At 41.0% G+C, this 14,480-nt stretch overlaps 1 protein-coding gene across 2 annotated transcripts in view; it reads left to right on the top strand.

Moving 5' to 3' along the window:
* Positions 1-14,480, top strand: part of CDC42BPB (CDC42 binding protein kinase beta) — a 120,030-nt gene that overhangs the window by 48,834 nt on the left and 56,716 nt on the right. For both annotated transcript variants that reach the window (XM_025197182.1, XM_025197181.1), the window contains exons 3-4: positions 4,654-4,737; positions 8,787-8,882. In XM_025197182.1, coding sequence (XP_025052967.1) covers positions 4,654-4,737; positions 8,787-8,882 — 180 coding nt within the window. The remainder of the gene's footprint in view (positions 1-4,653; positions 4,738-8,786; positions 8,883-14,480) is intronic.

Genomic DNA, 14,480 nt, shown 5'->3' with positions numbered 1-14,480 from the left:
GGTTGGTCAGGCAGGACCTGCCTTTGATGAACCCATGCTGGTTGCCCCTGAGCATGATCTCCCCTGCTGGCCCCCCACAGATGTGTTCCTTGATGATTTTCTCCAAGATCTTCCCGAGGACCAAGGTGAAGTTTACAGACCTATAGTTACTTGGGTCCTCCTTCCTCCCTTTCTTAAAAATGGGGACCACATCAGCTAATTTCCAATCCCCTGGCACCTGGCCAGATGACCACAGATGCTTATACAGCCGGGCCAAGGGCTCCGTGATGACCCCTGCCAGCTCCCTCAACACCCTTGGGTGGAGGGCATCTGGACCTGCAGATTTAAAAATGTCCAGCCCTTCCAGAAGATCCTTAACTACATCTGCGCTGACTGAAGGCCTGACAGAGCAATTCCCGAGATTGTCCCTACCTCTGGTAGGAGGGATGTCCCGTCCCTGTTCAAGAAAACAGAAGCAAAGAAACTGTTAAAAATATCGGCTTTCTCGTTTGGCATAGCCACAAGGTTACCATTTCCAACTAAAAATAATGTTTGTCAGTTACATTACAGCACAGAAGTGTGAAACGTGGCCTGTGGTCCAGATCCAGCCCATGAAGGTGTGTGATCCAGTCCATGTGTCACCGGACTGGCCCAGTGCACGCTGTATGCAGTGTGCCCTGCAGACAGCACAGGGGGTTGGTGTGGGACACTGCATGCCACATGCTCCCTGGGCCCTCTGGGTCGCATGCACTGCTGGGTCCATGGGCCAACTTGTGCAACATGTAACACAGGCCCAGCACAGGGTGCGCACTCCTTGCAGAACCCCACCAGACCTGGAGCCAGTGCACAGGATCAGTTAGCAGGGCTCTGCATGGAGTGCATGCCCCATGCTAGCCCTCTATGCTGTGTGTAGTATGCGTTGGTGGTTCAGTCCCACACACCACATGCAGGACCAGCCAACCCTTGGGGCTGCCTGCAGTGTACAGACTGGACCCAGTATTGCTTGCAGCACAGGGAGTCTGGGGTACCAGTTGCATGTGGCACTCCATAGTGCCCCCCATTATTGCTTGCGGCACTAAGTCTAGCTCACTTGCCGTAGGCAGCACACACCCCGTGCAGATCTTGGGGACTAGCACATGCAGCATGTAGGTAGGACCCAGTGCTGCAGGCATGCTGCAGTGGGTTAGTTCTAGTCCAGCCGGCAGACTGGTCCCCCATAGCTAAATGAGTTTTTGACTCCCATGGTATAGTGGAATCGGTCTCTGTTCCCTTTTCTATCAAAATGGCTAGTGTGTTTTTACGTACAGTTAGCTTTGAATGGGATTTTTAGACATGCAGGAGAGAGAGGAGCAAACTACAGCAGTATTCATTTAGAGCTTAAAGAAGCTTAACAGAACCCTAAAATAGGTTAATAGTATTGTTTTTATTGGTGGCAACAGCTGTTAAAATGTTTGAAACCCTGGTTAATTATAAGAGATGGGTACCAACAATGCAGCAGGGGTGGGGAATGGATAGAACTCCTAAATAATGAGCAGGGATCCTGGTTTCTCTGATTTAAAAAAATCCCTAATTTTTGGGTTTAAAAAAGTAACCCAAATCCACATTTTCCTATGATTTAAAATGAGGCACATGCCCACGCACACACGCATATATAGTGGTGTTTAATTTTAATCATGGAAAAATGTGGATTTGGGTTACTTTATTTTAATCTGAAAATTGGGGATTTTTTTAAATCGGAGAAAAGTAGAATCCTTGATGAGGGGCATAAGCCTGATCATTTTTATTGGTCTATTGCATAAGAAAAGGAATGGAGGAGTTAGTTAGTGTTCCTGTCATGGCCTCAGTAGTGTCAGTAGTGCACCAGATGAAGCTACGTTTTTCTTAGATGAATAGCACAGAGTTTATCATGAAATTATACGGTGGTTTCCACTTTTTTTCCTCCTCATGCATTCTGAGCTGAATAAATTCCTTGTGGCTTCAGTGTGTAATAGGACCATAGCATGAGTTTGAGAGGGGTGAGGGACTCATTATCTTTAAACTGCATTGCCTTCAGACTTCTTTCCCTGTTCTGAACAGCAGACTGAATTGTAACATTGCTTTCCCTCTTGCCCTTTTTCACATTTTTGGAGCAGACTTGAACTTTTTTTTTTTTTTTTAACCACTGCAACCTTACAAATCTGCCACAGTACCTTGCACAATTAGTTTTGAGAGGAGTTTAAAAGGTGCAAGGCCTTCAGATAAAGTCTAGTCCAAACCTATCCATATTTGGATCTGCATTTGGCACAAGTTGTGACCCAGTAGATGTTTGATATTTGGTCCAAGTTTTAAGAATGAAAGGCTTATATTTGGAGACTCGCATGTTACTACTTCTGCATGGCTTTGAAAAACTAAATTTTGTCCTAGGGTTATAGTTCTCCAGCAATAGGTAGTCACTTTCAGACTGGATCTTACCTTTTCCTCAAGAATGTTTAGTGTGAAAGGAATTAAAAATATAAGGATGGGCAGTTTCCCCTCTCTTTCAGCTTTGCAAAGCTTTTTCCTTTATAGTTTAATCCATGTTGTCCCTTCAAGCCTATCCAGCAAATTGATTCGATTCAATTAAACAATTTTCTAAAGAGAGTCCTATTCATGTACTAGGAGAGAGTGTGAAAATGAGGTTTAGTTCCAGGAACACAAGATTAGTTAAACTGTTTTAACTATTCTTTTTGTCCTAACTTCCTTTCCTTTGCTAGTGAAAACACGGCTTAATACCCTTAAGTGGGTAAGCCGACCCTGGTAAGATATGGGGTTGTCCATTATGGTTGCCAGTTACCAGCTAAAATATTTTTAAAGGTGTTAAAATATATATATTTGCTAATAAACACTTTCAATATCACCTAATTTCTAGTGTGAATGTTGTCCAGGTGAGGTACTCGACCAATGACAGGTTGAGTTGGACTCATTTCACTCATATACTGCTGAATGAAATGAGCTTGTCTGCATCTAAAACCAATGCTTAAAACAGTTGTTAGCTTGAGGCCTTGCCCCGACGAGCAGATTTAAAAAAAAATGGATTGGACCATCTACTGTACAGGCAGTCTTCGGACTTATGGCACAGTTGGTTCCTGAAAACCACGTCTTAAGTCAAAACATTGTAACTTGGAACCAATTTTCTCATAAGAAACAATGTTGTAAATAGGGGATTGGTTCCTGAACTAAGGCCTGATACCCTGTTTTCACCAAAAATACCCCAGAATTTTGTACTCGATCAATTATAGACGAGTAATATAGCTACATTAATATATTTATATTGTAAATAGCATTCATTGTTTTGGAAGGACTTCTTTGAGGTGACTTTGCTGGACTTTTTGAAAGGCTCTTGGTTAGACTTTTTGAAGGGTTCTTGGCTGGAGTCTTCTCAGGAGTCTTGACTGCAGGTTTTTCTGGAGTCTTGTCTGCTTTCTTAAAGAAGGTGTCCAAGAAAGTTTGGACAGATGTTCTCCATGGGAGGTGTAAGCTTCTCTTCTCCCTCTGCCTGCAGCTTCCTGGTTGTGAAGGGTGGGCTTGTCTGCAACTCTCCCTTCCTCAGTTTTCTGTGTTTTGTGATGAAAAGTGTTGTCCTCTTATACTAGCCCAGCCTCATCTTCTAGTCGGGTTTTTTCTGAGAGAACCTCTGTGCCTAATTGCCGTTCCTGCTCATAACATTTTATTAAGCAAACCAGATTTTCCTCCTAAGTTTCTAGTGTTCCTGTTAAGATCTCTGTTGGCAGTGGTGAAAACTGACAATCGTGGTTCACCTTTATGTGTCTCAAACCCATGAAACCTGCGAGCAGCAGCAGCGTGACCCACACAGTTCATCTGCAGACTTAAGAAGAGAAGGTTGCCTGTAGTAGACATTAGGGTTGAGAGCAAAATGGGAACTTTTCCCCCAAAATTAACACTTGAATTTTGTTGGAGGTGAAAGTCTCTTCCTAGGAAGAATTCCTGTTGGCCTGAGGGAAATTGAATTTTTTTGAGAAATCTTGCCTCCAACATAGCCTTTGTATTTCTGAAACATTATTATATTCCTTCACTTTAAAGACAACTTAGCATGTGATTTTTCTGTACTAGTGACAGGTCCAAGATGGAGTATTATGAATGAGTCTTTGATAATAGCATACAGGGTACAATTCTGCAATTAAAATAGTAAGCAAGTTTACGATAGCTGTTTCAGTTTTTATAGAGCAGTGTGCAGCATTGTAAGGTTTATCACATGCAGATATCTATCTTTTGAGGTTTCTGGCTATAGCAGCATATTTGTGTCTGGAGACTGTTTTTACTTTGGATAGCAGCTTTTCTTGTTTTCTGTGGCTGCCCTTTTAAATGTTCTTGTGGTGGCTGAGGGCATGATATACAAACATTGCTTGTTCCTGGCAAACAATGTAGCTTTACTGCACATCTTCATATGAAAGGCTTCATATTTCGCTTGTACCATCCCCCATCTATTTGATTGTGAAGAGTTGACCACGCATGGGGGTACTATGTATCATGTAGTAATGAGGGGGAAAATAAAGCAAAGACATTGAGCGGTAAGTGATAAGCTCAGTTAACATTATTGACTATTTACTCCTTAAAAATCATGCTTTCATTTATCGTGCATTTGAATAACTAGTAATATTCTTTCTTTGGTTAAACACATTTAATTTATTATTACAGGTTGCAGTTGTTAAAATGAAGTGCACAGAGCGCATTTATGCCATGAAAATTCTCAATAAATGGGAAATGCTTAAAAGAGCAGAGGTAAGTACTGTGGGTTTGTGGGGGGGGGAGGAGTTTTCCCCTAAAACAAAGAATTTTTATAAACAGCATCAGGGGAAATTACATTGAAACACTTCCAGATTTAAAAAGAATTATTTCATGAGGATAGGAGCTTCATTTAAAAAAAATTTAAAAAACCCAACCCTGCTTTAATGCAATCAACTCTGACAGTCCCTTTCAGGCATCTGTTGTTCTCAGCCTCGCTGTGTATTTGTTCACCAGACAGTCTGCCCTAGTTTTTACCCGGAATTTATTGGCCAGATTTTTGTTTACAGTAAAGACGAGTTAAAGACTAGGTGGAAGCATCAGATTTCTGTTGCTATGACATTCAGAACCACATGTTAAAAAAATTGAAAATGAAGGACTTTTTCTTACATTTGAAAAGCAAGTATTTGGGAAGTGGTCTGTTTTGTGCTGCATTTGTCTAATTGGCAGAGATGGTGCCTAAAAATGTTGGGAACGCCAGACTTTTAGGGTCTGGAATAAATTGAAGTGAACCTGGCAAGGTAAAACTGATCACCTGAGAGGCTTACTTTTTTTTTTTTTTTTAGAGGGTAGTCATGTGTTTCCAAAAATTATAATGGGCAGTGTACAAACTGAAATTGAAGCAGTTTAAAATCATTCTGAAAGGGACTATCCAAAAGGGTACTCGTGACACGTATGTCTGGAATGGCAAAATCTTAAATCACAAGACCCTGGGAAAGTAGGGCTGGAAGGGATCTCATGAGGTCATCTAGTCCAGCCCCCTGCTCAAGGCAGGACCATCTCTGACTAAACTATCCCAGCCAAGTGTCTTTCTAACCTGCTCTTGAAAAATTCCAAGAATGGAAATTTTGCAGTTTCTGTAGGCAGCCTGTTCCAATACTTGATCACCCTCAGAATCGGCAAGTTCCTCCTAATCTCCAACGTAACTTGCCTCTGCTGCAGCTTGAGTCAGTTGCTCCTAGTCTCTACCCTATGGGTACAGAAAAAAGCCCCTCTCCATCTTCTTTACAATTGCCCCTCAGGTATTTGAAGACTGTTATCAAATCCCCCCTCAGTTGTCTTTTCTCTAGACTGAAGTTATGGTAACCTATATTATAGATATGTAAAGTTAAACACAACTCATGTAACCATATAGGGTTGAGGGAACCAGTCTATACTAGGTTAACACTTGCATAGTAACTATAGGACTTAGCTCAGGAAAAATACCTGCATCACTATTTTCTCTGCTCTTCTCCCCCGTCCCTAATTCTTTCTGCTCCATATTCCTCTCCAGGGCAAAGTGCTGTCATTCCAGTCACATTCTCTTAGTGATTTTTTTTTTTGGTCCCCTTCTCCTTAAGAAATGCAGCAATGAGGACAATAGGGTATTTTTTCACTTAAAATTTTCCTCTTTTAGCCCATTTGCCTGATCCAGTTTCCCCAAAAATCTCTGTCTGGTCTATGAAACATCTATCAGGCTTTTATTTTCATGTGTTGGAAGCTCTTTGCTTTTAAAATAAAAGCTTTGAGCACCCAGCCAGCCTCTTAACTGGTTTACTCTCTCCTGAAAAACAGATGTTGGGCACTTTATCCGATTTATCAGGAGGTTCAAGTGAATATGTTGGGCTGGTCAATGCTCACTGTTTTGCAACAAGAAATATGGTATAATTCATTAGGCATAACAGTAGTGCATTAGAGTAGTATATGTTCTTATATTAATTGTAAGAGGGGCAAGGCAGCATAAAATGAACAAACCACTGTGGAGCTTAATTTATCAACCGCCAACTAATACCTGTAAATGGGTTTCCAGTCAAAATTAGTCATGCCACTTATATAGATGCGGTATAACAACTTTCACCGTTGTTCATTAGGGACAGATTTAGGACTGTTCACATTGTCCTCATCTTATTTCAAGTAAGTGGGCTTATTTATCACAGTTACTAGAGAGGTTTCTTATGTGCATATTAAGATATGGATGTAACTAATTGTGGAAGCTGAGACAATAGCCATGTATTTACAGATCTTAAAACCAGACAGAATCACTGTGATGCAGAGTGACTTCTGCATAACTAGTCCATTGTCTCATTCAGTAAGTGTTAAAAGGAGTAGTAGTTGCATAAATAACATTCTGATTCACAGCACATGTAGAAATGCCAATAAACGCTTAAAAATAAGTGGTTATTAATGCTAAGACATATTGACTTCCTGTAGCATAAATAGCTATTTGGCATGCTGATTTGGCTACAGCGCGTTCATTCTATTGGGAATCACAAGTTAAGACTTGCTAGTACAAAGTCCTAAACTGACAGTGGTAAAGTGTAAGATTGAGGTGTGCTGAGATGTGCGCGTCGTCTTGGACAGATAAATCCTCACCAAGAGTAACTGTCTTCTCTGGAGACCAAGCATTTCATGATGTGCCAGGCAAATAAAGGAAATACATAAGTAGTGTTCCGCATTCTCAGTTTTTACCAATTATTTTTTTTCACTGATAAATTCTCTGATTTTTTTTTTTTTTTTAAGTCACTCAGTTTTTACTGATTTAGGCCTGTTTTTCAGTTCAAATCCCTGTTTAACCATCATGAGTGGGGAATGGTCCCAGTTAACAGGGATTTGAATTGAAAAAATGGGTGGTGCTTGTAAACTAAAAGTGCCACTGTCCTGGTTACCTGAGGTATAGGTTTCTGGCCAGACGTCATGGGGGGTGGTGGTGGCAGCCACATGGAGAGCAGTGGGGTTTGGCACACAGGGGTCTGGAGCTGCTGTCCAGGTGGGCGGGACAGGCCGTGGGGATCACTCTCGGGGCAGGTGGGTCCAAGCTGCACTCCAGCAGCTTTGGCCCTGCCCCAGGCGCTGGGAGCTGCAAGCCCTGTTGTGGGGGTGGGCAGAAGGCGGGAGAGCCTGGCCCCACTCCCTGCAGCAGGCACTGCACCCAGCTGCTTCACGCAGGCCCGTGGGGCTGGAGCTGCTATCTGTGGGTGCAGGCAAATGCCAGGGCAGCCTGGCAGCAGGCTGCTCCAGCAGGGTGCAAGGGCAGATACACAGCCAGGGAAAAAAGGCAGGGCACAGTGCCATGTGCTTTCTGCCACTGATCTGGGGGCCCACACCCCCCAACAGAGGCTGGCACAGGCTCCCAGCCCTCACAGGGGGCATGTAGCAGCAAGAGCTGTGCCCTGGCACCCTGCACCCACTGACAGCTCCCCTGCTTTGCTCCCTGCTGCAGCCCTGGGAGTGGCCAACAGGCTGCGCTGTGTCTCTCCCCCTGCCCCTTCCATAGTCACAGCCTTGCTCCCTCCTCCCTCACTGTCGATTTTCCCCCCCACCCCTGATTTTTAAAATGATTTTTGTCCTTTTCTTCCTTTTTATCAGGATTTTATCCCAGTTTCTATGTTTTGAAGATGAACCCTGAAAAATTCCCGGATTTTTTTAAAATAAAATCTGAGAATGCGAAACATAATACAAATGTAATAGCATAGCCATAATTGCAATCTAAACCTAATATTAGTGGAAGAATCACAAGGACACAATTGTAATTGATGTTTTGATCCAAGATAGCTAGTAAAAATAAAATCTTAAATTAATTTTAATTTTTAGAAATGTACCGGACATTGTGGGGAACAGCAGGTTTTCACTGCTTCCCTGTGCTATTTTATATCAGGAGGTTCTCTTGAAGGCATTATGAGAAACTAGCATGGTAAGTTGCTGTTGTATAGCTACTTTTCTCACACAGGTCCTATGCAAGAAGGATAAGCTCAACTCTCCCGCCATTGTATTTTTGCTGCAGATTACAATGGGATATAAGCATATTTTTTTCAAAGTACATTGGGGAACAGAAGAGTTCAGTGACTCAAGTTAATTTGCTTTAAAAATGACATTGGCCAGGATTAAAATGACTGGATGCCTAACCACAGAAGCCTGCAGAGATTCACTGCCTTGCCACTCGTGCAGACTAAATTCCAATGAATAGAGACCTCTGTTCAGAAATTTTAAATAATCCTATAAAACATGCATATATATGCATCCTGCAGAGACTGATGGATTCTAATGATGCCTTTTTTCCTTTCTTTTAGACAGCTTGTTTCCGAGAAGAGAGAAATGTTTTGGTGAATGGAGACTGTCAATGGATTACTACATTGCACTATGCCTTTCAAGATGAGAACTATCTGGTATGTTTGATTTGCGAGTAAAAACAAAGCTTTATGTCATTAAACTTTTTTATTCTTTTCCTGATAAGCTTGAGGATATTGGTGCACTAAATCAGTTTTCTTCGTTTCTTGCTGCAAGATTTCACCACTGTTCTTCCCTTAAAGAGAATGCAAAAAAGGACTGAATATAATAATTCTTGGATAGTGAGAGGAATTTCATGTGGCTGTAAATAAAGTACACTATGTATATTAGCCTGTGTAAATCACTTCAGATAGGTTAATCCGTCATCATGGGTATATTTGTCTTAAGTTATTCACAAAATTAAAACTTGAATAGTGTTTGATTTGATATATTCTTTACCTCCAAAGAAACCCTCACTGAATCACTGTTATTGTGGGTTTTTTAAGATTTCACTGAACTGTAGAGCTTAAAATGCCCAAATGTCTTTGAACAAAGGTTTTCTTTACAACTTCTTATTGTACGTGAGAGGTTACTTCAAACAGATGACAGTGGTAAAATGTATTTTATCTGAAATACTTAATTGTAATACTTGTAAGATCTGGATAAATGCATTTCATCATTTTTAATGAAGATTCTGTATTATAAAATCACAGTATGTTTTCTATAAACCATTATTCAAGAAAGTGGCATTTCCAGGTTTTCACTGGATTTTTTTTTAAGTCAAAAAGTATAGAGCTTTCATGTTTAAAAAAACAGCTGTGTATTACATAGTAGCTATTTATTACATTTACTACATTCATGACTACTGCTTGGTCTAATTTATACTGTTCTGACCATCAGGAATTGATTAGACTCCGATGAACCTCAGTAGATTGGAAGGGACTACCTGATGAGGTAGACGTGCTTTTTTGCTACCGTTATTGAAATTAAAGGTATTATTACATGACACAGAGGTGGATCTTTCAAATTTGTAGTGCCTTAAAAAAGTAACATAACAGATTATAAATAGGAATATACTACTGTAATGAGTAGAAAAAAGCATATCTAGATTTTGTGTGTGACACGCCTGTGCACGCACACGCAATCTAGATATATAGAAACAATACGATGGCATTAACATGAGAGAGAGAAATAAAAATAATTAACCTGCACCTTTCTCCCTAGAACCAGCTAGTGGCATTTGGGGTGCACATTATATGTAAGAAATGGGGATCTCCACAGCTGGATGACATGGCCTTGTCATGTTGCTTCACAGTTGGACCCCATGGCCTGTTATGCAGGACTGGCAGCAGCCTCAGCTCCCTAGCTGCTGCTACTCTATCTGTTGTTCAGATATTTTTCTTCAAACTGCCTTCGAAAAACAAGGTGCACATAGTATATAGAGGAGTACTGTATGCAGGAAAACATGGTATGTAGCAGGTAACCATGTCTGACAGAAACAGATTTTTCTAATAAGTTAAACTGTACTCTCAGTTGATGCAAATTAGACTTATGCCTTTCAGACCACCACCCATGCTACTTCTCTCAGCTGAAGCTTTTCCATACTCATTTTTGTTTGGTTTGGTGGTTTGTTTTCAAACTCAAATATTCATCTAGAATTTGCCATGTTGGGTAAGCCTGAAGCGATCACAAGGAAGCATGCTATCATGAAATATTCTACTGCGTTGCTTTAGAGGGTGTAGTGACACGAGAAAACTTGCATGGTAAAGTAACAACGAGCAGACGTATACTGGTTTAGATGTGGGCCAGGCATTTCTGCCATCATTTCATGAAAAACTGTTCAGAGCAGGTTCTTCTGACAGTAATAAGTGTTCTTGTTCTTGAGCCTTTGTCTAAACAAGCTGTTGCTGGCACCAGACATCTGTGCCATTGTTGATAGTTGCTGTTATACAGCAACTAGTTTTTCTAGTATAGCTGAGGTCCATGAGGTCAGACTTTATTAGAATTGGTGAGAAACTTTTCTTTCAAATGGTTCTTTGTGAATGCAGGGAAAATACTTTTTACAACACTTTTTGCAAAACTAAGTAAAGAATTTTTGTCAATTTGGGCAAAACATTCTAGAGAAATAATGTTTTTATTTAAAAAATATTTTAACTGAAATTTCAGAATTCATCTACAATATAATTAGGTGAATATTTGAGTTTGAAAACAAACCACCAAACAAAACAAAAATAGGATGTATTCATTATAGTTACTTTTAATTTTTTTTAAATTTTATATTATTTTATTTTTCATTTCTACTACTGAAATGTCATATATTCCCTTCCTTACTTCCCGTTACCTCCACACTTTATATTACTTAACTGGATATGTGGTAAATTCAACATTATGTGATAGTTTATGAACTACATACAAACTGAAGAACAGCAAAAAAAAACAACCCTCTGAATGATTTAATTCCCAAGTCATATTATGACATAAGTGAAATATTTTATTTTTAATATATTTGTAAAATCACTAAGGATGACTGCTAGCTACTACTCATTCTAAATCGGTGTCTTCTGTTGGTCTCCAAGGGAGGCATTTAGCTTTAGAAAAGATGAAATGTTAGTCTTACTAATTAGCAGCAGTCTTTAATGATCAAGAAATTAAAATGTTGAAATATTATGTTTATTTTTTTTACCCTGTGAAATGAGGACATGACAGACAGACAGGTGGCTTGCTGTGCTAGCCTGAAGATGGGCAGAAGGCAGGTTGGCACCTTAGATCAGCTGGTTTAGAGAGGTATGAGCTTTTGTAGGCAAAAACTTGCTTAGATGCTGGGGAAGGACTGTAAGAGAAAATATTGTATATAAAAGAAAAAGAGACAAGGGCATAGGATGCTGCTAAAAAAGGGAAAAAAATGTACCAATTAGGTTAGGGGTCAGCAGCCTACAGCCTACTGAACCATTGGATCTGGTGCAGGGATGCGGGTCTGCAGCAGTATTCACTGGTGGGGGCCACCAGTAGCAGGCACTTTCCCCATGCCTTCATGGGGATGAGCATTGGCAGCAGACAGGTCCTAGAGCCTACCCAGCCCCATCTCTGACCCGTGGTGGGTCATCCCAGCCTGCAGCTGGAGGCAGTTGCCTACCCTGTGCTTAGATATATATTCTTTTAGATCAGCTGTAGCACTACACCAAAATTATTTAAACTATAGGTATTATGCTTTTCAGTTTTGCACTAACTAGAGGCTCTACTGGTAGTAATTTCAGCTAATGAGAGGAGTGGAGTTTAGTAAGACTACCATTCACTAAAGTGTATTCTTTTAATAATCACTGAAATAAATATAGGACAGAATATTACTCTCTAGACAACAACAGCCAGCTTATTTTAATCAGCAGTGACCTTGGGTTTTAAGAGTTTTTATTTCTTGTTTACACTGATCTAATCTTCCAATAGTACATTTAACTTTAGGTGCAACTATCTGTTTGCTTACACTTCATGAAATGTGAAAGAATGTGCTTATAATTGAAGTTTTCACATACCTTTAAAATAGGAAGCTTTTCCCAGTAGCTCCCTAACTTGCTGTAGGAATTAAGACACTCAGATTACTGTAGCTCTTTTCTCTCATGTCTTGTATGAATTGAATGTCCGTGCCGGTTGCCTACATATTGCATTGCTGCAATTTCCATGACTGCAGAATCGTACCTGGAGCAGTGTTGGAAAACGACAAGGTTCTAATAGGTTTTAATGAACACAAAATTCAGAGAATTATGAGGCCCCCTCCTAATTCATGTCCATTGAAGCTTCTCAGAGGAAAAACTGTATTGCAAAAAGCCCTTTCTCTTCGGTTCCTGCCACCTGGGGAAGGAATCTGAGAGGAGTGACATGAGGGTGTCACTTAGGTGGTTCCCTCTGCTGAAGGTTTTCACAGGTTCTTGGTACTATTCTCATTGGTTTCATGTGCAGAATGGGTGTTTCTCAGGAAAGGGCTGCTCCAAGATGTATATTCATGTGGTCTAGTACCTTTCTCTGTAGCTCCCACATGGAGGGACCCAAGTCTTGTGGAGAGGAGGACATTACCTACACAGTGTAGAAATGACACAATTTCACAAAGAGAAGCACAGAGATAGTTGACAGATACCAAGATGCAATTTGGTGGCATTCTGAGCTTTGTTTATTTTCTAATCAGTGATTTTTGTAAGCTTATGTTGTTTACCAGGGCTGAGCGAAGCTTCAGTCCCTGATTCAATTCGGTGGACATTCAGCCCGATTTCAGTGGCTGAATCTCTGAATCGAAGCAGAGGACTCTTTAATCTCTCCGAATCGAATCGGAACTGTCTGAATCGATTCGGAGATTTGGACAGACACAGCTTTAAATGTTTTTTCTACATACCTCTAGGTAGCAGGGACTCATGAGTGCTGTGATGCTGGGGCGCATGAAGTGTCCCACAGAAGCGCAGGTGGCTCCCCAGCACGCTTAGCAGCAGACCTGGAAGTCCTCCGGGTCTGCCGGGGAGCACGCAGGGAGGCCCCACGCGCGCAACCCCTTCCCCCCGGCTCGGCGACTGGTGCCTCCTGGGTCTGGGGGGGCATCCAGGGTCCCCCTGCAACCAATTGCTGGGGGTGGCAGCATGTGGAGGGCTCCCCAGCAGACCTGGAAGTGGACCAGAAGTATTTCCAGTCCACTTCTGGATTTGCCACCAAGCACATGGAGGGCCCCCCACACTCCTGTGCCCCAGCATTGCAGCGATCACGAGATGCGCCTGCTACCTCAAGGTATGTAGAAAAAGTTTATAAAGCCTGTGTCTATGTCCGAATCACTGATTCTCTGAATCGGCATCGAATCTTCAGATTTGGATTCAAACTAATCAAATCGGGGACAGTGATCCGAATCAACTAATCGAATCACTGTCTCTGATTCGGGCCATATCCAAATCAAATAGGGCTCGCTTCGCACACCCCTATTTTTTACCCAGCCTCAGATATGGTCTTATAATAGAAGTCCCGCTATCTGTCTCGGGTCTGACTTGAGGTCTGCATAACACCTCACTTCTGCTTGAGTTCATATTTAGGTCTCATGCAGCATTCCTAATGCATATTAGAAATCCCAAAATGTACAATTGCAGCACATTGGTTAATATTATTATAAATAAACTCACCCTAGGTTTAAGGAAAGCTACACATAGAACTGTGTGGAGATCAGTGAACTACGCCTCTTTCACCCTATCCTTTACATAGTTTCTCTTTAGCAAAAATTTGAGTAAAAATAAGCAGGCAGCATTCTTTGCCTTCTCTTGTATTTTAGGGTCCTGTTGGTTTAATTTTACTTTCCTTGTAGGGAAAGTTTATTTTTCCCTTTCCTTCAGTGATGGTGGAGTTGAGCTTGCTTCGATCTGCAACAAAACGAAGAATTTGCTTTGCTTATTCTATAAAGTAGATTTTTATCAAGATTGTTCTTAAAGCTTTGTCACAGAATGGGAAGAAATGCAGTATTAGTAATAGGAAGCGTATGCATTTGTCACTGGTCATGGGTTGAATTCCTGTTCAGTTACGCAGTGCCAGAAAAACACTTAAAAATATTTTCTATGCTATGTACATATGCATGCAACAAACTGATACAAGTCCTTTTTCTTTGCCTTATCTATATCAAATATGCCCATGGGCTCTTTTGATAGAGAAGCCTACAGCTGATCAGGAATGGAGTCTGAACTTCCTTTCTGTCCCTCTTACTC

The sequence above is a fragment of the Alligator sinensis genome, unplaced genomic scaffold (genome assembly GCF_000455745.1).
Source record: "Alligator sinensis unplaced genomic scaffold, ASM45574v1 scaffold85_1, whole genome shotgun sequence".
NCBI lineage: Eukaryota > Metazoa > Chordata > Crocodylia > Alligatoridae > Alligator > Alligator sinensis.
This window is presented reverse-complemented; position numbering and strand designations above follow the sequence as displayed.